At 49.6% G+C, this 27,193-nt stretch overlaps 3 protein-coding genes across 5 annotated transcripts in view; 2 read left to right on the forward strand and 1 right to left on the reverse strand.

The window, feature by feature from the left end:
• The window catches only part of DOC2B (double C2 domain beta), a 29,544-nt gene extending 19,317 nt beyond the window's left edge, over positions 1 to 10,227 (forward strand). The window contains exons 5-10 of the mRNA XM_063402787.1: positions 919 to 1,028; positions 7,129 to 7,255; positions 7,425 to 7,582; positions 8,790 to 8,871; positions 9,055 to 9,151; positions 9,781 to 10,227. Coding sequence (XP_063258857.1) covers positions 919 to 1,028; positions 7,129 to 7,255; positions 7,425 to 7,582; positions 8,790 to 8,871; positions 9,055 to 9,151; positions 9,781 to 9,917 — 711 coding nt within the window. The 3' untranslated portion in view covers positions 9,918 to 10,227. The remainder of the gene's footprint in view (positions 1 to 918; positions 1,029 to 7,128; positions 7,256 to 7,424; positions 7,583 to 8,789; positions 8,872 to 9,054; positions 9,152 to 9,780) is intronic.
• Positions 10,228 to 12,614: 2,387 nt separating this feature from the next.
• On the forward strand, positions 12,615 to 16,167 carry LOC134553298 (pinopsin). The gene is made up of 5 exons (XM_063402793.1): positions 12,615 to 12,992; positions 13,518 to 13,700; positions 14,153 to 14,298; positions 14,469 to 14,708; positions 15,158 to 16,167. Exons 1-5 carry the CDS (start codon positions 12,653 to 12,655, stop codon positions 15,293 to 15,295), a joined length of 1,047 nt encoding a protein of 348 aa, XP_063258863.1. The 5' UTR covers positions 12,615 to 12,652; the 3' UTR covers positions 15,296 to 16,167.
• Positions 16,168 to 18,656: 2,489 nt separating this feature from the next.
• TEX14 (testis expressed 14, intercellular bridge forming factor) overlaps positions 18,657 to 27,193 on the reverse strand; it is a 28,788-nt gene continuing 20,251 nt past the window's right edge. Inside the window, exons 21-31 of one of the 3 annotated variants that reach the window (XM_063402795.1) lie at positions 26,938 to 27,000; positions 25,774 to 25,898; positions 24,874 to 25,061; positions 23,580 to 23,631; positions 23,002 to 23,073; positions 22,223 to 22,300; positions 20,556 to 20,673; positions 20,298 to 20,387; positions 19,525 to 19,634; positions 19,040 to 19,103; positions 18,657 to 18,835 (exon numbers count right to left, since the gene is read on the reverse strand). In XM_063402795.1, coding sequence (XP_063258865.1) covers positions 18,799 to 18,835; positions 19,040 to 19,103; positions 19,525 to 19,634; positions 20,298 to 20,387; positions 20,556 to 20,673; positions 22,223 to 22,300; positions 23,002 to 23,073; positions 23,580 to 23,631; positions 24,874 to 25,061; positions 25,774 to 25,898; positions 26,938 to 27,000 — 997 coding nt within the window. In that variant the 3' untranslated portion in view covers positions 18,657 to 18,798. Of the gene's footprint in view, positions 18,836 to 19,038; positions 19,104 to 19,524; positions 19,635 to 20,297; positions 20,388 to 20,555; positions 20,674 to 22,222; positions 22,301 to 23,001; positions 23,074 to 23,579; positions 23,632 to 24,873; positions 25,062 to 25,773; positions 25,899 to 26,937; positions 27,001 to 27,193 lie in introns of those variants that run through there. The other 2 variants (XM_063402794.1, XR_010081065.1) reach the window with 2 other exon arrangements.

Consider the following 27,193-nt stretch of genomic DNA (forward strand, 5'->3'; position numbering starts at 1 on the left):
CCTCCCACTCAGCAGAGCTGCTGGAAGGAGCTGCTGGTGCTGACAAAACACCTGTCAGGGAGGTTGTTTGGAGTCAGGCAGGATCAAGAGCTGTGCTGGGAGCAGGAGTGCAAACAAACAGCCAGAACACAAAATCAGCATTTTTTGTTGAATCCAAAAAGGAATTTTTCCCCTCCCTTTCTCCCTCCTACTGCGTAAATGAAATCCCAGCCCGTGCTCTGCCAAGGTTCCCGTTTTGCTGGCTGTTTCCAGGACGTGGGGTTGGGTTGCTTTGGGAATGAGTGAGTTGCTGTGTCCCTGCCTCTCAGGTTTGGCTGGAATTGGGGAGGATTTGGGCCACTCCATCCAGGGTTACAGAATCACAGAATCTTTGGGTTGGAAGAGACCTCCAGGATCACCAAGTCCAACCCAACCCTAACCTCAACTAAACCACGGCACCGAGTGCCACATCCAGTCTTTTTAAACACATCCAGCGATGGTGACTCCACCACCTCCCCAGGTAGACCATTCCAATACTTTATTGCCCTTTCTGTAAAAAACTTTTTCCTAAAATCCAGCCTCTCTTTCCCTTGGTGCAGCTTCAGGCTGTGTCCTCTCCTTCCGTCAGTGCTGCACAAAGGAAGAGACTGACCCCACCTGGCCACAGCCACCTTTCAGGAGGTTTAGAGAGTGATAAAGTCACCCCTGAGTCTCCTTTTCTCCAGGATAAACACCCCCAGCTCCCTCAGTCCTTCCTCACAGGTGCTCCAAGCCCCTCACCAGCCTCACTGCCTCCTCTGGATGCGCTCCAGCGTCAGCGCTGGGGCAGAGGAGTGACAGCCCCCACTGTCCCTTCATGTCCCAGCTGGGCTCCCTCCCATGCCCAAAGAGCCTCCTGGGCTGATCCCGCTGAGCCCCCCCTCCTCTCTGCTTCTCCAGGCAAACAAGCTGAGAACCAAAACGCTGCGCAACACCCTGAACCCCACCTGGAACGAGACCCTCACCTACTACGGCATCACCGACGAGGACATGATCCGCAAGACGCTGCGGTAGGGCCCCGCTCCGGGGGACACAGACCCCTTCCCCACCCCCAGCACTGTGCCAGCTGTCCCTCCCCACCCCAGTGACAATTTCAGCCCCACGGGAGGGTCCTGGAGCTGCTCACAGGGCGGAGTTCTCCCCCAGCAAAGGGTTTGTGTGCGTGCCCTGTGCTCATCCATCACCTCCAGAGCCACTGGCACCTGATTTGCAGGCAGGGGTAGCAGTGAGGAGCCTGTTCCTGCTGCATCATTGCCTTCAGGACTCTCTGGCTGGCTCCTGCCTGCAGAACTGGTGTGGTTTGGGTTTAACCTCTTTGTGCCCAGTGCTCACGGGCACGTGTTGGGGCTTTGAGGTCGTGTCTTGCTGAGAAAATCTCCTCAGGGAATTTCTGGGCCCCTTTCAAGGCTGAGCTTTTTGTGAGAAAGATGGAAGCATCTGTGAGTTATTGTCCAACTGAACAAAGAGTGTGAGTCTTATTATTTTATTTTGTTGGTTTAGTCTGTGCATTCAGCATCTCCTGGCAGCACCTCCCGGGGGGCTGGGAGAGTCTGTGTGAGGATGGAGGTGGGCAGGGGCAGAGCTTGGAATGATGCTCTGCAGGGAGCAGAGACCTGTGAATGCAGAGATTTTTCATGTTTTGGCCTCTGTCCCACCTGGATGAGAGCAGGAATCGTGGGCAGCCTCATCCCCACGCTGATCCAGGGCCGTGCTGCAGGATTTGCTGTAAGATCCGCTGTCAAAGAAAGGATTTTTGCATCTTTCTCAGAGGATTCAGGGCTTTGCCAGCTCCGTGGCTGGAATCCCACCCTCCTCATTTGCAGGTGCCCTGGGGGTTTGTGATTTTCCTCACGCCAGGAGCACAAAGCTGCCTTGTGACAGGTCCTGCTCGGAGGTGACACGGGGCAGAGCCCACCTGTTGTGTGCAGGGTGATGGGAAATTCAGCACCGTGCATTATTATTATTATTATTATTTCACTTGGAAAAACATTAGTCATGCTGGAAGTGCTGCAGGCTGGTGGGGCTGGGAAGCCTCCAGTTTGTTGTTATTATTGGTGGGTATTTTTTCACTGCAGGCTTTGAAGTTTGCAGCCTCCTCAAGCGTGGAAATGGGTTTGTAGGGAGATGCTGGCTGAGTTGTTTGCTAGAAGGTGACAAAGAGCGGGAGGGCTGGATCCCCATTCTGCCAGGGCTCTGGGAGCTGCTTCTCCCTTGGGAAGGGCTGTTTATCCTGGAGGCAGCAGGGAGCTGTGGGATGGGGGATGCACCAAAATATGTGTGGGGCTGGATTTGCCTTTCTCCGCTCAGAAATCCTGCACTGCCCCATCCCATTCTTGCCTGCTGTGGAGCTCCTTGTGCCCTCCTCAAAGCTCAAAACTGTGCATGGACCCCTGTAGCCCACCTGGGACCCCTCAGTCTGCAGGAGAATGTGGCTGGATGGACTCTAAAGATTATTTCATTTGGGCAGTGACACCTCCCTCTACCCCAGGCTGCTCCAAGCCCTGTCCAGCCTGGCCTTGGACACTCCCAGGGATCCAGGGGCAGCCACAGCTGCTCTGGGCACCCTGTGCCAGGGCCTGCCACCCTCGCAGGGAAGGATCTTTTCCCAGTATCCCATCTAAACTGACCATCTCTCAGTGTTTTGGTGTGGCTGGAGCTGTTTCTCTGCCGTCAGCTGGCCCTTCCCTCTCCCGGTGCTGCTTCCCACAGGAAACATCTCCGTGCACTGTCCTGCCTTGGGTGCTTCTGCTTCTCCTCAAAATGTCTCCTTTTCCACCAGGAAAAGCCAGCTTCAAAGGGAGGAGGACTCTGATTTTCCCTGTGCTGATCAGGAGAGGCTCGTGCCAGGCAGCTTGAAACAGCATCAGTGATGCTCCCCCGGGTCTGGGCAGTTCCCATTCCCTGGGACCCTCCCTGGCGCTGAGCTGGGCAGGGAATGCGATTCCAAAGTCTCTTTAATGTGAAAAGAAAGGCAGGAGATCAAAGCTGCCGCCAGCCTTTCGCCTCCCTGCAGGCTGGGGATGCGTCAGGGAAGCTGGAAAAGCACCCAGAGCTCTTCCCTGCCCACCTGGAGGGACGTGGCCAGCAGGGATTGGCAGCGTGGTGCTGGCGTGGGGCACTGCCAGTGCCAGAGGGGACAAGTGGCATTTGTCAGAGCAGCTGGCGTCGGGACACCCCACAGAGCTGGTGTTGGATCCCCTCCTGCCCAAACCCCCCGTGTCATGCCCAGACAGGTTCTCCCTCATCCTGCATGACCTTCTCCAAGGTGTGATTTTGCTGTCACAGACCCCAGGAGCCACCCCAGGGTGAAGGAGAGGTGAAGGCAGCCCAGCTAATTGCCCAGGCAAGCAGGATTTTGTTAATGAACCAACCCCCTCAAAACCCAGCAGATATCTGGGATTTCGTGGAGCGCAGCAGGTGGGAGGATCTCGAAAGGTCTCATCCATTCATTGAATTAAATATCCCTGAGTGTAGCCCAAGGCTTAGCAGGGATGAAGCCACCCACCAGCCTGGGAAAAAGCAGGTTCAGAGCCGTGCAAAACACATTGGAGGGCACAGATGGATGGGATTGGGGACAGATTCCCTGCCAGCACCAGGGGGAAATCCCACCCTGGAGCCCCCATTCCCACCTGGACTGTGACCACAGGCAAGGCAGAGAAATGCTGCAGGGGAAACTGGAACGGGCAGAATACAATCAACTCCATTTAAATAATACATGTAATATACAACAAATAAATTGCATTCATAATAAATACCCGAGCTGGCCAGATATTGGATACAATTATTCATATCCAGATATATTGGCATTGAGGTGATGCATTATTCATGGGGCACTCAGCTAGCCCACGAATGCCAGGAATTCTTTGTTTAATCATGTGTTTGACAAACATCATGACTCATTAAATGTATTATTCAGAAAATAGTATTTGATCAGGGCTAATAGGTGGAGTGCAGCCGCTTCAAGGTTTGGGGTCCCGAATTGCTTTGCTCTGGATGAATGAGGCTGGCTTGGAATTGCAGGGGCACTTGGAATTCCAGTTCACTTCTGCTGTGGTTTCTGTGCTCAGACCTGAGGGCATTTTGTGATGGAGCCCACGATGGAATCCTCCTTTTGTTTTCTGGAGAGCTGGACTCTCCCAAGGTGTTATTTTGTCTCTTTGCCTGGTGTTGCCTGTCCTTAAACCGAGCCAGCACCCCCTGCTCCTCATGGAGAGCCTCCCATGCTGCCATGAGGGATCTTAAACACAGGGGAGGCCTCTCAGGCTCTGCTCTGTGTGGTTTTTGTGGGAAAGGCTCCTTGCTGACCCCCATTCCCCCTTTCCACACCGGGAGAGAGGCCGAGGAACTCGTGTGAGGGAGCAGAAGCCGTGAGTCAGCTGCTGGAGCTGTGCAGTGAGTCAGGACTGTAACCCAGGAGCCCGGGCTGAGTAGGAGGGAGGAGAAGTTTAATGAGCAGTGATTGTTCATTTGCTGCTTAGTTTCCTTCCAAGGTGGTTTTCACAGCCCTGAACGGAAAGATCAGGACCCCACAGTGAGGATATCAAATGAAGCCCTGGGCTGGAGGGGTTGGGATTAATAAGGGGAGATGAGAAAGGGGTGAAGCTCCAGTTCCAGGCTGGGGATGGAAGGTGAGCGAGGCTGCCAGAGGCCTCTCGTGCTGTTTGTCCTGGGGCTGAGTTTCTAACCCAAGGCATAAAAATTCCATCAAGCTGATTTCTGGTAATAAAACCCCAGCTGCTGTGATTGCATTACGCCTTTTTCCAAAGGGAGGGCTGGGGCTGGAGCTTCCTGCTCATCTCACTCAAGGCTCGCTGCCTGCACTGATGGGCCAGGGCACTGCAGGGCTGGAAATCCCATTCCAGTGGGGATGGATTGCAGCTGGGGGGAGGAACTGGGAGTGGGGGCTGAGCCTGAGGCAAGGGGAGAGCTGCCACAAAGCCCCCTCTGGGCATCACACACAGATGGGCACAGAAGGTGGGGACCCACCTGGGAGGTGGCCAGAGGTGCCACAGGGAGAACGGGGCTGGGAGGGACCTGGAGGTGTCCCCACTGTGCTGCTCAGGGCAGTGGCAGGTCCCAGGCCCTGCAGATGTGCCAAAAACCACTCCCCAAGGGACTTCCCATGTCCCTGAGGGCACAGAGACTGGGCCCAGTGGGGTCTCTCCAGTGTGACACTGGAGTTTTCCACGTTTCCTTCCCGGGCTTTTGCCCATCCTGAGGCTCCTGACTCTTTCAGCAAGCAGGATGTTGTGTTTGGGATCTTGGAGTGTACCTGGGCAGTGTCAGGAGAATTGTTACTCACATTTTTAAAAGGTAAACCATCCCAAACCCTCTCTCCCTGGCAGCACCCCACCGTTGCTGGGTGTACACACAGACCCTGGCTGTGAGGCCATGTCCCCTCCTGTCCCCTCCTGTCCCCTCCTGTCCCCCCCAGCTCTGCCCAGAGGGACAGGGTTCCCCACACCTGGCACGTGCAGTGTTGCCTCTGGAGCTGCTGCTGCTGCTCCTTTGTTGGTTTTGTTCCTTACAAGAAAGAGGAGAGGGAATGGGGAATATCGTGCCTGCATTTGAGATTCTCTTTGAGGATTTTACCGTTGTGGTGGGGTGTTGGTTTTTGGTTTTTTTTTTTTTTTCTGTGGGTATCTATAGTAACGCTGTATCCAGCCACAGTTTTCTGGAGAGCAGCATTCCCTGTTTTCCTGCTCGTGTCATTTATTTTTTCCAAACCCCTTTTCTCTGCTGCTCCCCAGCCCTGCTGATCCTTGTGCTGTGGCACTGAGACATCTCCAGGCTTCCCTGCTTGCTTGTTACTCATTTGTGAGCAGGAAGGTGGTGAAACCATCCTTGGATAAGGCACTAAAGCATCCACAGACAAACCACCTATAGATAAATCATCCATGGAAAACCCATCCGTGGATAAACCATGCAGGTGCTGAGCAGGCCAGAGGTGTGGTGTGAAATTAGCTGTTCTCGGGTGGGCTCACAGGGCATTATTTATCTTTAATTACTTTTCCCCCTTCCCCTGGGGGCAGAAGTGCTACCTGTGGGGAGATGGACACTGAAGGGAGTGGGTGAAAAATAAAACAATCAGGTACCCAAAAGGTGAGAAGACATTGTAAGAACATTTTTTTTAAGGAGAAAGGATGGAAGGGAAGGGAAAAGAAATGCCTTTCCTTCATGGGCAGGGAGCCCAGGAGCCCTGCACGGCTCCAGTGGGGATGCAGGATGCTCCCTTTGGAGGGGAGTGGGACATCTTTCCCCATTACCAGCACAGCTGGGGAACAGCTGCTCCCCCAAGGCCCTCCTGGCCCTCTCTGGGATTTCGGGAGCTGCAAGCAGAGGCTCCCTGCCAGCCCTAACTTTGCTCCTGTGGTCTCTCCCGACGCCCAGAGCGGGCTGGGAAGCAGCAGAGGAATGACTCATTAGCTGCCAGCTCAGGGAAAGGCATTCGGAGCTTTTCCATGGAAAACAGCCGGGGCTCAGCACCACATCACAGCCCTCAGCCGCATCACTGGGACACATCCCAGGGTCCCAGCAGGGCTGGGACAGCTCCACCTGCCCAGGGTGGGACATTTTCCATGGTCTGCCTGTGGAGATCACTCACCAAATCTGTTTGGTGGGACAGGAGGTGGCAGAGCCCTCCTGTGTCCAGGTCACCCTGGAGCTCCCAGCAGTGCCTGAGCTCCTCGGGAAGGAGGGAAGGAGCTGTGTGGGAAGCTTCTCCCAGCCACACAGTCCAAGGGAGGGAGCAGGAAGAGCCTCCATGGCTGGGCAAAATGCAGCTCCAGCAACTCCAAATAATTTTGCTTTAGTCACTGATGGCTCCGATGTTTTAATGGAAGGGTCATCAGGATGGCTGAGGCTCCAGCTTGCTTTTCCAGCAGTGCCTGGGCTGGGATGTGCCTTTAGACACAGAGACTCACACCGTGAGCTGCCCTGGCTCATGGGCAGCATTCCAGCTGCATTCCAGCTGCATTCCAGCTGCCTGCAGAGGAGGTGCCCTGTCCATGGCCCGGGGAAGGGTGACCTCGGCTGCTCCCTGCCCAGGGGGAGCTGCAGCGCAGGGGGCAGCCCCTCTCCTCCCCTCTCCTCTCCCCGGTGCCCCTGCAGGATCTCGGTGTGTGACGAGGACAAGTTCCGCCACAACGAGTTCATCGGCGAGACGCGCATCCCGCTGAAGAAACTGAAGCCCAACCAGACCAAAAACTTCAACATCTGCCTGGAGAAGCAGCTGCCGGTGAGTGAGGGGGCTTCAGAGCCTCATCCCACCTCGGAATCACAGCCACAGCAGCTTCCCCCCTCGAACACAACCAGGGATGTGGGGAAGAGCATCCCTCGGCCGGGGAGGTGCCCGGCTGCGGCTGGACCCCGGTGCAGCCCCCGGACTGGGTGCATTCCCTCCCCAGATAGATAAAACAGAGGACAAGTCGCTGGAGGAGCGTGGCAGGATCCTCATCTCGCTCAAGTACATCTCGCAGAAGCAGGGGCTGCAGGTGGGCATCCTGCGCTGCGCCCACCTGGCTGCCATGGACGCCAATGGCTACTCCGACCCCTACGTCAAAATGTGAGTGTCCCCTCCCGCCTCTGCCCGCGGCGGGAATTAATTGCTCTCATTAGGAGATGCAAATGAGGCCGTCCGGCAGCAGCTTGGCCCTGCCTGCAGCGTTATTCCCGCAGTGATTTGGCGGGGCTCGGTTGTCCCCGCGGGTTTGGCCTCCCTGGTTTTTGGGGGGTGGCATTTTTCAAATTCTCTGTCTGCAGTGGAGGGGTGGCCATGGCGAGGAAGGACCCTGGGCCTGTCCTCCCTCCTTGTCCCCACTGTGCTGACTCAGATTTGGGCACTTTCTGGGATTATTTTTTTTTGCTTTTGCTAAGGCAGAACTGCTGGAGAAACCACAATGGGAGACCCAGTAATGGAGTTTGTCAGCACCACGCTTTCGCCTTCTTATTTAATTGTTTTTTAGGGCTGGAGGTGCTTGTATAAAAATCCCCTCTTGCTTTTTTAGATGCTCATGGGAGGCTCAGTCCCTGAGAAATTCAATTCCCACTGCACCCAGCCAGCTTTGGGTGTCCCCTGTGCCATCCACAGGAGACTGCATCTGCAGGGCTGGGATCAGAGCAGACAGAAAAGTGCTGCTTCTCCGTACAAGCCCTAATTTTTTAATTATGAGCTCTATCTGGAAAGTGTAGCAAGGAAGCAGAGCTGATGTTTAAAGGCGCAGCAGCAGCACAAAGCCACATTGGGCTGACTTTGGCCTGGCCCACATTTCAGGTCCCCACTCTGCCTGATGACACTTTAATCTTGTTTGCTGCCCAGCCCTGGTGCTGTGCTGCAGAACTTCTGCAGGGAACAGCTCCAGGCTGCTCTCTCCTGCTCCCTGTTCCACGCTGCCCGTGGTTCCTGTCCCCTGGAGAGGCTCTGCAGGGGCACACCAGTCACACAGTCCGAGTCTGGACTGGTCCTGGGCTGGAGCGCTGGCTTTGGAGAGCGTGTGTGCAGTGCCAGTGTCCCCTAGGGACTGCAGATGGGATAATCGGTGCTCTCTGATCGCAGCCAGAGCTGGGCTTGGTTCTGAGGTGGGGAAATGCTGCCTCCTCCCAGCCATCCCCAGCTTTTTGGCAGGGGAGAGCAGGAGGGGAGGATCTGGAGGTTCAGGGGGCTCAGCCACCCACCCCAGCCTGGCTGTGCCCAGGAGCTGCTCCTGCAGTCCCACCCGTGGCCTCCTGCCCTCCTCACTGGGACCCACGGGGCTGCTTTGGTCTCGTTGCAGTTACTTGAAACCAGACGAGGACAAGAAATCCAAGCACAAGACAGCAGTGAAGAAGAAAACGCTGAACCCCGAGTTCAATGAGGTGAGTTTGGGCTGGCTGTGGTTCTCACCGAGGGGCTTTTCTCAACCTCAGACTTAAAAGATGAAAAAATTCACCTTAGTCACTGTGTGAGGGGTTGGGATTGGGCTCCCCGTGGGCAGCAAAGCCTGAGGAGGAGGATGGGCAGCCCCTGTTCATCCTGACTCTGCCTCTGCTCCTCCACAGGAGTTTTTCTATGAGATAAAGCACGGGGACCTGGCAAAGAAGACCTTAGAAGTCACCGTGTGGGACTATGATATCGGGAAATCCAACGATTTCATAGGTGAGTAGCACACTCCAGAAGGTCTCCTTGGCTTTTTGTTTATTTATCTTCACCGTCTGTGCCTCATATTCCTCCTGCCCTCCTCCAGCCTCCCGGTTTGTTCTCTGTGCCCACATTCATTTTCGCTGGGTTTCAGTCCTGCTTTTATCCCTCTCCTGCACCTGAGCCTCTCGAGGAGCATCCAAGCAGGGAGAAAATGCATCTGCCTCTCCCCTTCTGTTTTCAGACGTTTTCCTCTGAGTGAAAAACAGGTTCAACGGGGAGGTTTCATTTATCTCTGTTGGATGTCTGGCCTTGTTGTGATTTTGTTGCTGGTCGCCGCGATTTATCACTGACGAGCGCCCGGCACCTCCGACAGCCGCTGTGATTGCAGAGAGCCCTTGGCACAAGGGACAGGGGCACTGCCTGGCACTGGGGCACTGCCTGGCACTGGGGCACGGCCTGGGGCACGTCCCAGGTCACAGCCATGAGGGGGTGGGGAATTCGGGCTGGATTTCACACCAGGTTGGATGCTGTGAGGATGCTGAATCACCCGGCTCCCTCCAGCATCCCTGGGCATCTCTCAGCATCCCTTGCAGAGCTGACGCTCCCCTCCCCACACCTCTCCCTCTCTCTGTCTCCCTCCCAAGGCGGAGTCGTGTTAGGAATTAATGCCAAAGGGGAGCGGCTGAAGCACTGGTTCGACTGCCTGAAAAACAAGGACAAGAAAATCGAGCGCTGGCACACGCTGACCAACGAGCTGCCGGGCGCCGTCCTCAGCGACTGAGCCCCGCGGGGCCACAGCTCCACATCTTGGGGCTCCTCCTGGCTCTGGACACGGGGGATCCCAGGACAGCCAAGACACCCCAGGGCAGGGCCTGGCTGCGGGGAAGCCCTTCCCAGGGGAGAAGGCACAGGCGGTTCGCTCTGGCAAGGCTTTTCCGGAGCGCCTCTTTCACGCCCTGCCGCGCTGGCGGCCCCGCTCGCGGGCGTGCCCGTGCACCCTCACACTCACACACACACGCAGGTGTGCACCCCTGCATGCACTGCAGCCTGGCTCCTCTCCCAAATCCTGGCTGTACTCCGTTACCTTCTCGCTGCCTTGCAAGTCAGTGGCAACAATGAATGCGTCCGTCCGCGTCCGTGTGTCCGGCATCGGCAAAAGGCGTCCCCAAAAACACACAAAACCCGGGACTGCCTCCTCGAGGCAGCTTGTGCCATATCTCTGGTGGTTTGTCAGTCTCTGTGGTTTGGGCCTAAACAGTCTTCTTTGCATTTAAAGCTCCTCCGTTGGAATGATTGTGTAAACCTGGAAAGAGCGTTTGCTTTCCTCCCAGGAATGTTGTGCTCGTCCTCTCCAGTAACTCACCCGAAGGCAGCAGGGCTGTGCAGAGCACAGTTTTCCTCCTGGGCTCCCGTTTTCCTCCTGGGCTCCAGTTTTCCTTCTGGGATCCCGTTTTCCTCCTGGGCTCCAGTTTTCCTCCTGGGATCCCGTTTTCCTCCTGGGATCCAGTTTTCCTCCTGGGATCCCGTTTTCCTCCTGGGCTCCAGTTTTCCTCCTGGGATCCCGTTTTCCTTCTGGGATCCCTTTTTCCTCCTGGGATCCCATTTTCCTTTTGGGATCCAGTTTTCCTCCTGGGATCGGGCAGCTTCACATTTGGGAGGCAGAACGAAAAGCTCCCTGGAACAGCCTGGCTGTTCCTGCTCCCCAGGACCGGCAGCAGCCTCTCCTAATGAAACCATGCCATGCAGCAGCACGGCTGCTTTTCCAGCAAAGACAGCTTTCAGGCTGAATTTTTCTATCATTTTCTTTTCCTTTTTCATTCCTTTCCAATTCATCCATTAAATCGTGAAGATGCTGAGCCTCGGAGCTGAGCTGGAATTGTGTTTGCAGTTGGGCATGGCCGTGACGTTGATTCATTTTCTGCCTCCAACAGTGTCCAAATGAATTTCTGTGTGTGGCACAGTAATATTAATGAGGCACAGTAATAATATATTAATATTATAATGATCCCAGATATCATCCTCTGTGATCCACCTTGGCTGTTCTCTTCATCCTCATCCCACCAGACATCCAGTGGGGTGAGCTAAACCTTTCTAGGAAATGCTGCACCATTCCCAAAATGTTTTGAAGCCTTTAAACAATGATTTCTTAGGAAGAGCTGCTCTTTCCCCACAGGTCCCAGTTACCCTCAGCTTCCAAGCCCTGTGTATTGCAAACTTCTTTTGGTTTTTACTTCTTGGGAAGCAATGGAATCTCTGGAAACCTACGTTTACTTTTCCAAGTGGCGATTGTGTTACACCTTGTTTGATATGGGGGGAGGGGGGAGATAAAATTAAAAAAAAAAAAAAAACAACATTCACAGGGATTTTTTTAGTAACTTAATATTTGTAATGCATCCTGCAGCTATGCATGGATTTCATTTGAATGCTGGCAGCCTGTCAAGTCGGATGTTCCCACTAATCCTTTCTGCTCCAGCACCTTAAAACCTGGTTGGGGTCTGGGCTTCCAGCGAAGCTCCAGGAGCACCAGAACGGTTGTGCCTCCCTTTTCTGGCAAAATTCCTTTCTTTTTCTTTTCCTTGGGACAAAATCCATCCTTTTTTCCCAGCCTATGAAACTGGTTGATGCCTGAGGTGGAGTAGGACACGTGTGTGTGGGTTCCTTCACTTTGTCCCCCGGTCTTTTCTAAGTGGACGCTCCGTCCCTCGTCCCTGCTGCATGCAGAGTTGGTGGTTGTCATGCCAGGCCTCGTGAAATGTTTGATACCAATGTTTTGCTACCATGTGAAGGCTGCAGAAACCGTCCTTACCTGCATCCTGAGAGACTTTTGTATTTCGGTATTACCTATCTGTGTACTTTTGGTCAGATTTGTTAATATTTATAATGAGAACCGAAAATATAAAGGTTAAAAAATAAAAATTTAAAAAAGAAAAAAAAAATAGTTGATGATGGTGGTGCAGGTTTTGAATTTGGGGGGATGGCAAGGATTTGGGGAGAAATGGTTTTAAACCAGAACACTGGAGGCTGTTTGGCCCAGTGTAGCATAAATACTATATATGTTTTTATAAGTATTTATAAATATATATATGGGGGTATATATATGGAGAGAGAAAATACATATATATGGCTCAGTTAAATATATCTACTACATGTATATTTATATTTATTTATGGTTAATATGTATTTAGTAGCCTTGAAGCCCAGCAAACCCAGGGCACAGGGAATGATGTCCAGCCCCAGGTGCCAAGGCCGGGTTTACAGGAAAATCCACAAGGGGAAAAAGAAAATTTACTCAGTTAAATGATGCTCTGTTCAGTCATCAGATTTTTTTTGTTTAAGTCACTCTTTATCCCCTCGGGAACAAAGAGCTGATTACAAAAAGCGAGAGGACAAACCCTTGAGATTAAAATGAAGCTTAAGATATTTGAATGCCAAGCTGCTCTGGGGGCACGTCAGCCCCTCCTGCTCTATAAAGAGGCTCTGCTTTTGGGGCAGCTCACCTGGCCCAGGTGCTGCTGCATGGAGAGCCCGGAGGAGCCCCCAAACAACAGCACCCCAGGGCCTTTTGATGGCCCCCAGTGGCCCCACCAGGCCCCCCGGGCCATGTACCTGGCTGTGGCCGTGCTGATGGGGCTGGTGGTGGCCTCAGCCTCGGTGCTCAATGGCCTGGTCATCGTGGTGTCCGTCAGGCACAAGAGGCTCCGCTCACCCCTCAACTACATCCTGGTGAACCTGGCCGTGGCCAACCTGCTGGTGACACTCTGCGGCAGCTCCGTCAGCCTCTCCAACAACATCAGCGGCTTCTTCGTGTTCGGGAGGCGGCTCTGCGAGCTGGAGGGCTTCATGGTGTCCCTGACAGGTAAGGGGGGGATTCCACACCTGCCTTGGGCTTGGGTTGGTGCTTTTTGGGTTTAGTGGAGGGGTTTGGAAGTCAGCGCTTTCGTGTTGTGGAACTCGTGTCCTTCAGGGTTGGTGAGATCGTTGGTCCAGCCTTGGTTTTGGCAGTGGGAAATGCCACTTGGGGACACGGGGAATCCTTGTTTGGGATGCATTTCACGGGTGCTGGCTGCACACCAGGGACAGGAAATTGCACAGAACCCCTCTGTGAGGATGCTCTGTTGGTTGTAGCCACGAGGCGTCACAGCCACCCATTGCCAGCTTCATTTCTAAGGGCAAAATACCACAGCTGTCCTTGCCATGGGAGAAGCAGTGCCAAAAATCAGAGTTTTTAACGGCCAAATATCACAGCTCTCCCAGCTGTAAGAAAAAAAAAATCCAACTGCTTGCTCAAACAATATTTACTCGAACTAAATAATTTTCTACCACATCCCAGCACAGGCAGCAGAACCTGTCCCTGAGACACAGCCCCTTGCTGTCCCCACAGGCATCGTGGGGCTGTGGTCCCTGGCCATCCTGGCCTTGGAGAGGTACCTGGTGGTCTGCAGGCCCCTGGGAGATTTTCGGTTCCAGCACCGGCACGCTGCCAGTGGCTGTGCCTTCACCTGGGGCTGGTCCCTGCTCTGGACAACCCCACCACTCCTGGGCTGGAGCAGCTACGTGCCTGAAGGTAGGGGAGGTGTGCATTACACTCCACTGATGCTGCCTGCTTGAATCTTGTTTCCAAGCCTGGGGTAGCTGGAGAGGGTCTGTGCTGGGGTTTAAAGGGTCAATCTCTCCTGTCAATACCTTCTGCTTGCTCAGCCAATAATCCTCTCCTGGAGGCTGTTTGGAAGTTCCCCATCACAGAACACTCTGTTCTTATTGGGGCCAGGAGCTGCTCTGGCTGCTGGAGCAGCACCCAGCACACACCCAGCCCAAAGCTGCTCTTGTAGGGGCCTGGCACGACCCCACAACAAATCACAGAGGGCATCTGGCCAGCCCAAACCCCCCAGGGGTGATCTCCAGGCCCCTGGGGATGGAAATGTGAGAGGTGCTTGGGTGGCATGGCTGTTTGGAACCCGTCCCTGAGCTCTGATCCAAGCCTAACTGCTTTAGGCTCATTCCCAACCTTTATTCCAGGCCTGAGGACCTCCTGCGGGCCCAACTGGTACACGGGCGGTGGCAACAACAGCAGCTACATCCTGGCCTTGTTTGTCAGCTGCTTTGTGATGCCCCTCAGCCTGATCCTCTTCTCCTACACCAACCTGCTGCTGACCCTGCGGGCGGTAAGTGCGCCCGGCCCCGGTGCTCCCGTCGGGGTGGAGAGCCTCAGGGCAGGTTTTGGGGACAGCCAAAGCAGCTGGCACCTCCTGGCACTGCCCCCAGGGCTCTCGAGGGATGGGAGGGCTGTTCCAAGGTGCTGACAGGATCTCCCTGCCTCCCAACCTCCCCGCAGGCGGCGGCGCAGCAGCAGGAGTCGGACACGACACAGCAGGCGGAGAGGGAGGTGACGCGCATGGTGGTGGCCATGGTGGTGGCCTTCCTCACCTGCTGGCTGCCCTACACCACCTTTGCACTAGTGGTGGCCACCACCAAGGACATTGTCATCCAGCCAGCCCTGGCATCCCTGCCCTCCTACTTCTCCAAGACGGCCACGGTTTACAACCCCATCATCTACGTCTTCATGAACAAACAGGTGAGAGAGAAAGCTCCAAACCCACCAAGCAAGCCCAGCTTCACTGGGGCTGCTGGAGAACAGCTTGACAGGCCCAAAAATCCTGGAGGAACCGTCTCTCCTAGCTGGAAGTGTGGTCACAGGCTGGATCCCGGGGTTGCTGTGTAAGCAGGAGGGATTTGGGGAATAAAATGGAAGGGGAGGGAGCAGCCTGCGAGCCCAAAACGAGAGCTCATTTTCCGCTTCCACGGTTTTATGGGGTCAGGCAACTTAATGTTGGATCACAAGCTGCTCGTTGAAGGCACAAAGCAAACAGAATGAAACTTTTATTGTCCATAAACCACAAAGAGTTGGGCTGGGAATAGACAGAGATCTTTCCCAAAATATAACCGGCGTCCAACCTGCCGAGTCTCGAGGTGACGCCGGATTTCTGCTGCCACAAATAACCTGCCCCTTCCTTCCCTGCCCAGTTCCAGAGCTGCCTGCTGGGAATGCTGTGCTGTGGTTACCACCCCCGGGGCATGGGGAAAACCTCTCCCGCTGCCCCCAGTCCCCAGGCCACCGCAGAGGGGCTGAGGAACAAGGTGACACCATCCCACGCCGTGTGACAGCTGCCACATCCTGCCTGCACCAGGGCCAGCTCCAGGATCTGCCTGTGCCACCCACAGCAGCACAGAGGGGCTTAGGGTGGGGCTGATGGGGGGCTCTCAGAGGTTGGAGAGGTCTCCAACAAAAGAAAAAAAAAATAAAAGACATGACAGGGTCTTCTTGCACGTGAGGAGCCACCCCATCATGGGAGAAGCTGCAGATTTTCACTATTTCTCTCCCCTAAGAAACCCCCTCCTTTCCAGCCCCTCACCTTGGAGCCTTTCAAGAACACAAAATAAAAAATGAACAGTAATTTTTCCTCTGTGCACACCATCCCAGGCTGCTGTTTGACCCAGTCAGGTGGAACATGGTCTGCCCCATCCCCAGCCAGAGCCCTGCCTGCAAGGCCTGGTCCTGTTGTGAAGTTCAGGGAGATGCTGTAAATCTGGCATCAACCCAGCAGGAAGGTTTAAGAGCCAACTGTGTTAATAAACACTAATAAACACTGAGCAGTTCATCTGCTTTATTGGCTGACAGAAGGTTTGACAGAAAACACATCCCCTCCTTGCCACCAGAGCTGGTGGCAAGTGCCACAGACATCTCTACAGAAAGCCAGAAAAAAAACAGACACAATGGTAATTTTTTTGTTTTTTACAGTTAATGCAGTAAGGAAAGGTCTGAATCCACTGATTTCCCAGCAAGGGTGAAAACACCAGTGGTAACAGGCCCCAAGGCACAGCAGAGGCACCACTGCCCACCAGCAGCAAACAAAAGATGCCAAAGCCTGTAAGGATAAAATAAAAGATAAAAAACCTCCAGGAGGCTCGGCAGCTTCACACCTCATCTTAAATCTCAAATCACAGTGTTTATCTAGCCCAGCTGCAATCACACGTCTGTTTTTGGAGGCAGATTCTGTCATTCAGGAGCCCAGGAAAGGCTTCTAAAGGCGATATTGAAGACAGCAAGTCTTCAATAGATAGAGGAATTCACCCAATTCCTCTGTCTCTAAAAAAGCCTGCCTGCCTTCAGAATCGTCTTACAGATTTTTGATCATGAACCCTTGAATTGCTTTCAAAATTAGGTGATCCACAGCCAGGCACCCCAGCAATTTGCACTGCCATGGAGGATGATGAGATTTGGGAGATTGAGGGTTTGGGTGGTTTTTTTTTTTTCACCATCTGAGATTCTCTTCTTCAAACCAAAAATAAAGCAAAAAAAATCCCCAAACCAGCCCAGTACAAAGGAATGAAACATGTTGGAGCAACCTGGTCTAGTGGAAGCTAGCAGAGGGGTGGAACTAAATCATATTTATGGCACTTTCCGACCCAAACTATTCCATGATTCCGTGACCTGGTGTGGGGGGACAGGACCCCCATCCCTGTCCCCATCCCTGTGTCTCAGCCTCCCTCTCCTGCTGTGCACAACAGCTCAGCTCACACGGCTCAGAGAGGAATTAGAACAGCTCAGTATCACTGTTTTAATTTAATTAATTGGGCTTTCATTCCCTGGGAAGCTGAAAAGCAGCATTAGATGGGCCCCTCTGATCTCCTGTGCTGTCTTGCACTGGCCCTTGTTTAATTGTTCCTGTTAATTACAGCTTTTGTGCCCGTGCTTTATGTTATCAGGATGATTTACGTCCATGCTGAACTTGAATTTGGGAAGGCTCAAGCAGCTGAGAAACTGAAATCTCTGTTGTGTTCTGGCCCTGATAAGGAGATCAGACAGGCTGTGGGGCTCCTTGAAAGGCCCTCCACCAACAGAAATCAAAATTCCCCACATGAAGATTAAAAGCAGATAGGGAAACGCTTCACAGTCTGCTCACCATTTGGTCCCACAGATAAAATAGAACAGGGATTCTATTCCTAAAGAAACGCAGGAAGCTGAGAATTCACATGTTGCAGCCCAAAACTGATGGATAATTCTGTGCATGTGAAAATGCTCTCCACTGCTGCGGCCTCATGGGCCTCAGCTACTTTTTATTTAATTGGACAAGACTGAAACACAACAAAAATTATGCCCAAAGTGAGAGGGAATGACCCTCAGTTCTGAGTCACAAGGCACCAAGGACAGGATCACACAATAAAAATCTGCAATGTGACTTTTGCACTCTGAATCCCTGCAGGTAACGCAGCCCCGGGGCCGTGGGGAGCAGGATCTGGTTCCAGCAGCTCCTACCAGGAATAAAAACCTCTGTGTTTCAGGCAGAAGTCCCACACAGAGAATCCAGGTTGGTCCAAGGCTGGGTTAGAAAATATTAAAGCTTTTTTTGGACAGAATCGTGTCACAGCTCAGGGTGAGGCCTGTACTAGGCCTCGCTGTTATCCTGAGGCGCTTCTGTGGCTCTGCCCTGCCACAACAGGACAAACACATCAAAGATTTTTATTTTCTCTTGATCTTTCCTCATAAAACTCTCCCCCACCTCTGCAGCACCCTCCCTGGAGCAGCTCCATCACTACCTGGTTGTATCAGGGTCTGATGATGGGAAGCAGCGTTAAAAACAAGCAAAAAACCCAACGAAACCACGCCAAAAATGAACCTCCAAGCCAGAAAAAGAACCACATGGCAGCACAATAACCTTGGAAGCTTTTATTAATTAAACCAAATTAACAGGTCCAAAATTGGAGCATTTCCTTGCAAAGACAGGAATGAAGATGCAAAACTTGACACACCCAGATGTGCAAAACCAGCTCAAACCCTTGTGTCTGCCAGGGAACAGGACAACCCTCACTCCTACACCTCAAACAGCATTTATCACAAAAAAGTGTTCAATATGAAATTGCTGTGCCCATCAGAATTCTAATCCACACTCAATTATATCCAGGGATTTTTTTCTTTTTTTTTGGATGAGGCCTACCAAAAATGTGGTTGAATTAAACATCAGGTGTCCTCATAACAACCACATTTTTTCACATTCTTGTCTGATGCTGGCAGGGAACATATTGCTGCACTTGCAATCTCTGGAGAACACTGCCTTTTCCTCATTAGTTTTTTGCACAGCAATTAATCCCTTTAATCAGTCAAATCAGTTCAACACTAGATCACAAAAGCACTAAGTAAAGAGAAAACAAGAAATTACCTTGTTAAATTTAATGAGCAAGGAAAAACAGACACTACATGGGCTGTAACACTCCAGCATGGAAACATTTCAGTGCCTGAGCAGCAGCAGCAGCCCACAGAACTACAATCATTTTGTCTTTAATGTGAAAACTGCATAATGCAACAGAGCAAGAAATTCTTTAGCTTATGAAAATGTGCACGTGCAGAATAAAGAACAGTTTCATAAGGATGTGACAGTAAAAAACACTTCACTTCTGCAACATTGACACTGCCACATGCAACAATGGCATCAAACCAGTACAAACCATACCAGAACACACAGAATTAGATTTTTTTTCTGTACTTGCTGCTGCTGTTCAAGGAAATCTGAGCTTTACAGGTGTTTATGTGGCCAAAAAGGGGCTGTAGTTCACAGAGTAAACACTGCAGCAAGCAGGTGAGGTGTAGAACTTATTCATTCTGTGTTTTAATCATGGAGAGAGCTCTTATCCAAAAAAATTATCCTGCAGGGGACAAAAAAAAAAAAAAAAAAAAAAAAAAAAAAAAAGAGGAAAAAACCGATTATGCAGTTGTTTTTTTCTTATCTAAACTACAAGATGAAGGGCATGGGATTTCACAGTACCTCTTTTTCACAGAAAACAGGAGTGCAGGTCATGCCACACAGACATTTGTACCACAATTTCAGTTTAACTTACAGAGAGTCTCACCTGAAGGGTGGAGCTGGAGGCAGCTGCTGCTGGGGGTGGGATTTGTGATCCTTGGGCTGCTCGTCTGAAAAACAGGGAAATTCAGCTCAGAACATGAAAGCCACACAACACTCCAGAGACAGCAAGGGAATCAGGAGCTGCAGGGTTCTCTGCTTGATTCATTCAGCCATAAATGCAACCAGAAGCCAGTCCCAGCTCTGGTGCATCACCCAGGACCCTCGTGGTGGGCAGAAACCAATCCTGACTTCAATCCCTGAAGCCCAACCCCAGCTCAGCTGTGGAGCTCTGACACAAAACAGAGGCACAGAGAAAAAAAACAGAGAAAACAGAGGCACAGCTGCTGCTGCTGTGCAGTAACAGGCACAGTGATGGCAGCCCCAGGCTCCTACATTTAAAAATTACCATCAATATTTCCAAAAGTAACCAGAGATTTGGGGACATTTCAAACTTTGGGTGCATCCAGCAGCTCTACAGACAAAGAGCACCTGCTGAGGTCCCTGCACAGCTTCCTGCTGCTCTGCCTCCAGCACAGGCTCCGCTCTCCTCTACCCCATTCTTCCTTCCAGCATCTTCTGGATCCTGCAGGCTGGCAGCCCTTGAACAACAAAGTTTGGTGTATCATCCTCTCTTTTTTCTTTTTTTTTTTTTTTTTTTTTTTCCTTAACAGGATGAAACAGAAAATTCTGATGCTAAACACGAGAATGTCTCAGGTTCCTTAGTGAGACAGAAGTTAGGGACGACTTATGAGCACTCACTGTGGAGTTGTTCAGAGTTACTGGGCTCTGATCTTTAGTTCTAAGAGGAAAAATAGTTATTTGGGCTATGAATCTTTTCCTTAAAATGATGTTTAAATTACTTCTGCCGCGTTCTTCAAATTTCCTCATATACTGCCATGAAAGCACAGCCATTTCCACAAACTCTTCTTTATAGAGCTTTCATGACTCTGTTCTCTTAATGCACATTTTCTCTGTCTCAAAAAATTCCTCCATTCTGTCAAATTATCTCTGATTTCTGTGAAGACCAAGCACTGCCTTCCAAGCCTGTTGAAGTATTTGCTTTCCACCTACAGGAAATTGTATTAACACAACATTCTTTTCCCTCTCAGTTTAGTAGGAGTGATCACATCGATGTCTCCAGGCAAATTCCCTGACACTCCACTCCCTAAGGAGTCACAGCCCATTTTCTGCAAAGTCCTGCACAGATCTGTGCACACCACACAAAACAAACCCTTGAACACAAATATAAATTATCAGCTCACCCAGGAGTGAGTGCCTGAAGTCGTTCTTGGATCTCCTCATCTCCTGCATGGAGCATTCTTTCCAAAATATCATCGAGACTGGAGTGAGCCCTGTCAAATGAAAGATTTCAAAGGGATGGTGACAAGGTTCATGCTGCAAATTTTCCAATAAAACAGTCATAAGGGTATTTAAGGTTATTTCTGTAAGCATCAGATCTTGTTAAAACTCTAAGTCTTTGTAACTCAAAGCCAAACATGCCCTCCCATCCTTTTTCATACCTTTCTGTATCCTCTGCTAGATTAAATGACTCCTTAGTCCATAAACTCTGATTTGCCTTCTCATTTCTCTCAGATTCTTTTTCTGACTCTCTGTTTTCCATTTTAACTTGATCAGCAGCTATTCACAAAAACAGCAAGATTGTAGTATCAAAGGAAGATAATAAAGACATTAAAATGTTGTTTTCTTTGCTGCACTTGGGCAATTTCCAGTTCTCAATCACTCTTTTCTAAGTGGCCTGATTTTCTACCAGATAAACAAAATCCCATTATCTGCAGTCAAAGGTGGCCAGCAGCAAGGCCCAGATAAATATTTCACTCCAACACATTTCCAGATTCACGGGACTCAACATTTTGTTTCCCACTGAAATGCAAAATGCATGTGGAAATGAATCTTTAATCTTTCCTCTTCCGATCCCAGATATGGCAGAAAAACCCAAGGGAATCCTGAGGATGTCAGCTTGGTTTGCCTATTGATCAAAATCCAGAGATTTCCCCTCAAAGATTTATCAGCAAGTTTTTTCTGTTCCCCACAGAAATCAGGGTTAGGGTTGGGCTTAGGGTTGAGAGAGTGAGAGACCCTACAGCTCCAGGAACTCTGGGGCTGGGAAGGGCATCCCATGGTGAATTTTCTGATCTGGAAATTCATGGTGATGGGCTTAAACTTCGATTTAGGCTAATGGGGAATATTCCAGCCCCTTCTGCTGGGCTGTGATAAGCAGGAAGCACGAGGCTGCCACAAAAAATGGCAGTCTGAAATAGCTGTGCTTTATGCAAATACAAGAAAACCACGGAGATTGAGCAGCCAGCAAGAGCCTGCTGCAGTCCTCTCCCCCTAAAAACAAGAAGCTCCAATGAACTTCCATCCCTCAGGAAAAGATTTAACAAAGCTGTAGGATAACCAAACATGTGCCAGCATCATTCTCAAGTGACTGTGCTATTTAGCTTTTTACAGACTTAACTCATGTTCTGCCTTTTTTTTTTTTTTGCCTTTTTTTGTCTGCCTTTTTTTTTTTTAAATCAAGCTGCTCAGTTTGTGACTCACAGGAGGAAAGAAAAAGCACAGCCCATAAACATTTAGGTTTTCTGCTCCTCTGACACGACTTGTTGTACATCTAAAAATGATTCCCACTTAGCACCATTTGCATTTGCAGCAGCACAAAGATTCACCACTCTTCTGTCTTTGTGACAGAGCAGGAAATACAATATTCATTACCCCAGTGGAAGCTATTTTCTCACTCTATGAAATCAGAGGAATTATTTCATGCTGGAGAATTAGGAACATTAACAGGTAGGGTGTTCTGGCCACTTTCTGAACTGAATCACCCTCCCAGAATGGAACCTTCAATGGATTTGACATCAAACCCCACCACCTCTCCTCCTGTGGGTGTTGTCACCTGTGTTTGAACACAGCACAAGCGACAGTGGCAGAATAAAAGCAGGAAATTAATTCCCGTGGTTCCACCTGCAACCCTCCCACAGCAGCTCCCCGTGGAGTTTGGAGGGAACACACAGGGAAAGGCAGCAAACACTGGTGGGGGCACCAAGCTCAGACCTGCAGTTAATTGTTAGAGCTGAACACACAGTGACGAGGACTCAGAGGCATTGTGCAGCAAGGCAAATGGAATTTGCTATTTTTAATCTCTACTCTGGGACTGTTAGCAACCAACCATTCAAATGCACTCCGGAGTCTGGCAATGCCATCCCTTCCAAGGCTGGAGTGAGGGAATCTTGCTGCTTTAAGAGTTCTGTTAAAAACAGCATTATTTCCATGTTGATCCAGGTTGATTAGACACTGAAGTACCACATAACTTCATCCATTCAACCCCAGAGGAAAAGCTGTATGTGGTTTATAATTATTTTATATATTAACCTACAAACTGCCCCTGACCATCACTGATGGTGCCAATCTCCACAGGTTCTTGTTTTGGTGAATAAAGAAATGAGCTCAGGATGCACATTTTAATTATCCCAATGTCTGGTGCTAATTTAAGAAGGGCTTAATGATGAACAAGCAAAGCAAACTCTTCTCCAACACCCTCCCAGTGAAAACCACGTGGAGTTTTTACACTTTCTGACAGGAGATGTGTGTGAACACAAAAAGAAATGTAAATCACTGAGCTCTGCACAGACACCTGAGGGGTGCAGCTGCCTCCTCTAATGGGGAACACGAATTGCTCCAGGACACCTTTGAAAAATTCAGTGTACACCAAACTCCTCTCTGTGTTCAACTCCACCTGCACTCCGTGTGCTGTCAGCAACCACTCAGAGAAATGCAGAGGCTTCAAGGACTGCCAGTTATTTAAGCTGTTGATGCCCAGCTTCCTAATCACTGGCTGCAGCTAATTTGGAAGCTCTCGTGTATTTTGGCAGTGAATGGTTTGGGAGAAATCCTGACTGAGCCCAGCTGGAAAGGCTCCCACCTTTTTTGGGGTGAAGTGCCTCTTACCAATTTCATCCAGCAGCTCTTGGGCTGGTGGAGGCAGCTTATCAATGGAGGGGGGAGATGCCTCTGAGAGTGCTGAGACAGAGAGGAAAAAAAAATTCTAGTTAATTAGCAGTGATTAATCCTTAATAACTGTGACATAGGCTTACACTCTGATAGCATCTTGCTTACATATTTCATTTAACACCCTGCACGAGCACGGCTCATTCACATTTTTATCAAATTTCCCTAAATAATTCCATCATGGAAAAATCATTTCGAGCCAGACTTGCACATTCAGCTCCCAGTGCTGTATCAGGAATTTGAGGGCAGCAATATTTACACTTCAAACAGAGGTTGATTTAGAGGTCAGAGTTCTCAGTCTGCAGGTGCAAACACAAAATCCATAACCTAATTAGCACCAGCAGCACATGGCTGAGTGCAAAGCTATTTATTTATCCCTCTAAAAAGAGACATCCGGGAGCAAAAAAAGAAGGGGAAGAAAAGGAAAAATAATTAACAGACTGCTAAATTTCCTTTCAAACCCGTTTCTCTGTTTATTGAACAATTTATTTTGGCTGGGGCTGGGATAAAAGACTTACCAGGTGCCTGCCTGGTGTTTCTCAGGGATGAAGCAACTGGTGGCAACCCAACCTGTGTGAGATCAAACAGAATGAAACACAAGAAGGTAAATTGAAAAACCGCTGATCTTCAATCCTCCCCTTCAACATCCTAAATCCAAAATGAGGTAGAGCCTTCAATTAAAGCCTGAGCTGACCATTAAATTTTAAACTAAGCTTTTCAGTCAGTTCAGAAGATGAAAATAAAGTAAGACTGATGTGTCAAAAATTTTGCTTAGGCTGCTGTGCACTCATATTTTACCTATGAGATACCATCAGCTACACAATCTTTATTTCAACACTCTGAATGGACATTTGGGTGGGAATTTTCTGACTGGACAGTTCCAAGATTTCTTCAGTTCCCATTCTCTTCTTGGAGTCTTTAATCATTAAAGCCAGGCACATCTGTTGATCAGAAGAGCCCCCCAAAATTAAGAATTTGTAACCAGAGGCAAATGCCCATTGCCCTCAGAATGGAAATATGCAGTTAATTCTCAAATAAGATTCTGGAGAAGAACTCACAGCAGCAGCAGAGCCACTCAGGGCAGCTCTGCCCTGTAAATGAGTGGGATGAATTCCAAGTGCTGTGGCACAGGAGCAGCACGACACAGAGCTGCTGTGTCAGGTCAGGCACACAATGAGCACTGCCTGAGCAAACCCTGATCCCATCTTCAAACCACAGCCCCAGCAGGGGAATAATGAGAAAGGTGAGAAGGATGTTTGATAATTCAGTGTTTTATACAAAACTGTCTGCAGAGACAATCTGAGATAACGCTGCGGCTTGGGAACACCTTCAGTGCCAGAAAGGTCCCTGGGAATCGCTGCAGTGACCTTGGAATTGCAAAGGGAGGGGTTTTGACAGGACAGAGCTGATGAGATTGGGCACATTCTGTGTGCAGAGAAAGGAGCAAGCCCTGATCAAAGGGCTCACCCAACACAAGCGTCTATCACGGGTTTTTATCGCTCTCCTGTTCCAAGATTCCAAAGGCTGGGAAATGGAAATTCCTCACAGCCAGAGAAGGGATGGAGGGCAGGGAAGGGAAAACCTTACCAGGCAATATAAACCTAAATCTTTGTATAATCAGTGGCAACACTGCCTTGAAACCAGTCAGGACTTTCCCCACTTTATCAGCAGAGCCACGATTCCAAAATACTCACCAAGACCTGCAAGCATTTCTCTGCTTGCATTTCTGTTTAGGAAAATATAGCCCAAAATATTTTTAAGGAACGTAAAAAGACTATTTGAATTTCTGGCATAAGTTATTTTCTGACTTACAGGCTCTTTCAGCACAAATGGGCAAACTCTTGGAGCCACCACTGGAATTTCCATGCTCCTCTCCTCCTCACAGGCTGTGGTGAAAGTCTTGAACACTGTGGAGGTCTCTTGAGAGCCACAAAAGGAAGAATCTGAAGGAAATTCACGGCAGTGTTTGTATTTCTCAAAGGCTAATGGAATTTTTTCCTCTGGAATTAAAAAAAAAAAAAAGACAAGGAAAAAAAAAAAGACAGCAAAGCTGGAGAATTATTTTTGGAATTTTTAGATCTTTATCACGTTTCAACACAAGCAGAAAAAAGTTTAAAGGGAGCAGGCACCTGCACAAGAAACTCTTGAGAAACTGTTACCCATCAAAGACCAAACTGATAACCCAGGAGTGCCACCTCAGCCAAAACTTTGCCAAATGAGAAATTCCAGCCCCTGTCTTGCACCAAATTCATGAAGCACAAAGCAAATGTTGATTCATTGCTCTCAAGCACTCCAGTTCAACAAACATTTATATTATTTAACTTGTTATCAACACTCAAACCATACTGAGTGCTTATTAAATTGTCTTCAAAATGCTAAAATCCACATGTATCACTACAAATTTAACTGACTTAACTTCTGATTTATGAAGGCTGCCAGTACTTTCCAGAGGCCTTTCAGGCAGTGACTTTTTCAGCTGTGTGTCCTTGTAAATTCTCCTTTAATTCTCTGTCTTTGGACAATGAGATTTCAAACAAAAGGAACAACAGCATTTCTTGTGGTTACTCACACAAGCCTGACATTTCTGCACAGTGTCAGTGGAGCTTCCATGATTCACCTTGATGATTTTTACACTAAAAAAACCCAAAAATCCTGGCAGAAAGGTCTGAAATCATTGCCTGTGAATCCTCTTTTTGGCCCTCCCTGCATTACCTGAGCCCAGGGGGGTGCTGACACTGGTGGGAGCGTGGCTCAGCCGAGGGGTTTTACACTCCACACCCCTCTGGAAGTTCTGCTCACAGGGGATGCTGGACAAATCCTGAATATCTGCCACTGATCTGAAGGATGGAGAGATGTTCTGACAGTTAGAATTGCCACTTCCTGCACCCGTGAATCACCAGATCCTGCTATTTTCAGGGTCTTGAAATTTTAATTTCGTGCAGTCTTATCTAGTTCAGTGGAATGGAGGGAGATGTTGCCTTTGAAACTTCCCACAGGAATCTTGGAAGGCCCAAAATCAGCATCCTCAGGAATGTTGCAGAGGCAGAAAAGGTTAATTATTTCCTTCCCCTTCCTTTCCAGGCCTTCTTAATTAATCCTCCTATAAAACCAGCTCAGGAAGCTGCTTCCACAAATGGCAGGAATTCCACATGGGAACCAAAAAAGGTAGAAAAAAACCCCCCAAAGCCATGGGAAAACCTCAAGAGTTAACAAAAAATTAATGTGCCATTAATTAAGAGTAAATGTAGGTCCTGGGAGAGTTTAAAAGAATGACTCTGATAAACTGAGACTGCTGAAGATCTGCACAGGCACTGACACAGCCCCGAGTGAAAAAAATGAAATCCAAATTGAGCAAATTTTGGGGAGATATTCCCTGGATTACATCATCCTCAAGGGCCATGAGGAGAACAGACACCCTCTGTAAATCAGTAATTTTATGTAAATCTCCATTAGCTGGAAAAATAAATTAACTTCATCAGTTGAGTCACAAATGTATTCTGCTAATTTTGTTTCCCCTGAAAATCACAGGACTATTCCTGTAATAAAATTTATTTGGCTCCACACGAATGATTTGCTCTTTAAAGTGATTTCATTTTCCCCTGTGCCATATGGAGAGAAGAAATGAGGGATCCTCACACTTTAATGGGAAGAAACACACCCAGATTAACACCAAGTTAATTACTTCTGAATATGAAAATATTTCCAACTCGGGACAACTCTTTTACACCAATCTCACAACTTTTCACATGAAAATACTCTCTCAGTACTCTGGGGAGTTTTCTCTTGGTCTGTCTCATCTCCCTGCCTTGCACCAACACAAAATTTTGTAGTTAATGACCAATTTGCTGAAGTTTTGCTATAAAATGTGGCTCTTACACGTCCTTTTCTTGGCTTTCTTCCTGTGGCTCCCACAGCGTTGCTTCTCGTGCTGCATCCACACTGAAATGAGGGAGGAAAGGTCACATTCACCCTCAGAAAATTGTGGAAATAGAAGGATTTGGTTTCCTTTCTCTCAGGAAGTTTAAGCACTACCTTCTCTCTGAGGTAAGCTCCAGCTCATAAACGCTTTTTGCTTAAAACCTTAGAACGTGGTAGGAGAAAAATGTCATTTTCAACAGATTAAGGATTTGTT

Source organism: Prinia subflava, chromosome 8 (genome assembly GCF_021018805.1).
Source record: "Prinia subflava isolate CZ2003 ecotype Zambia chromosome 8, Cam_Psub_1.2, whole genome shotgun sequence".
Classification (NCBI taxonomy): Eukaryota; Metazoa; Chordata; class Aves; order Passeriformes; family Cisticolidae; genus Prinia; species Prinia subflava.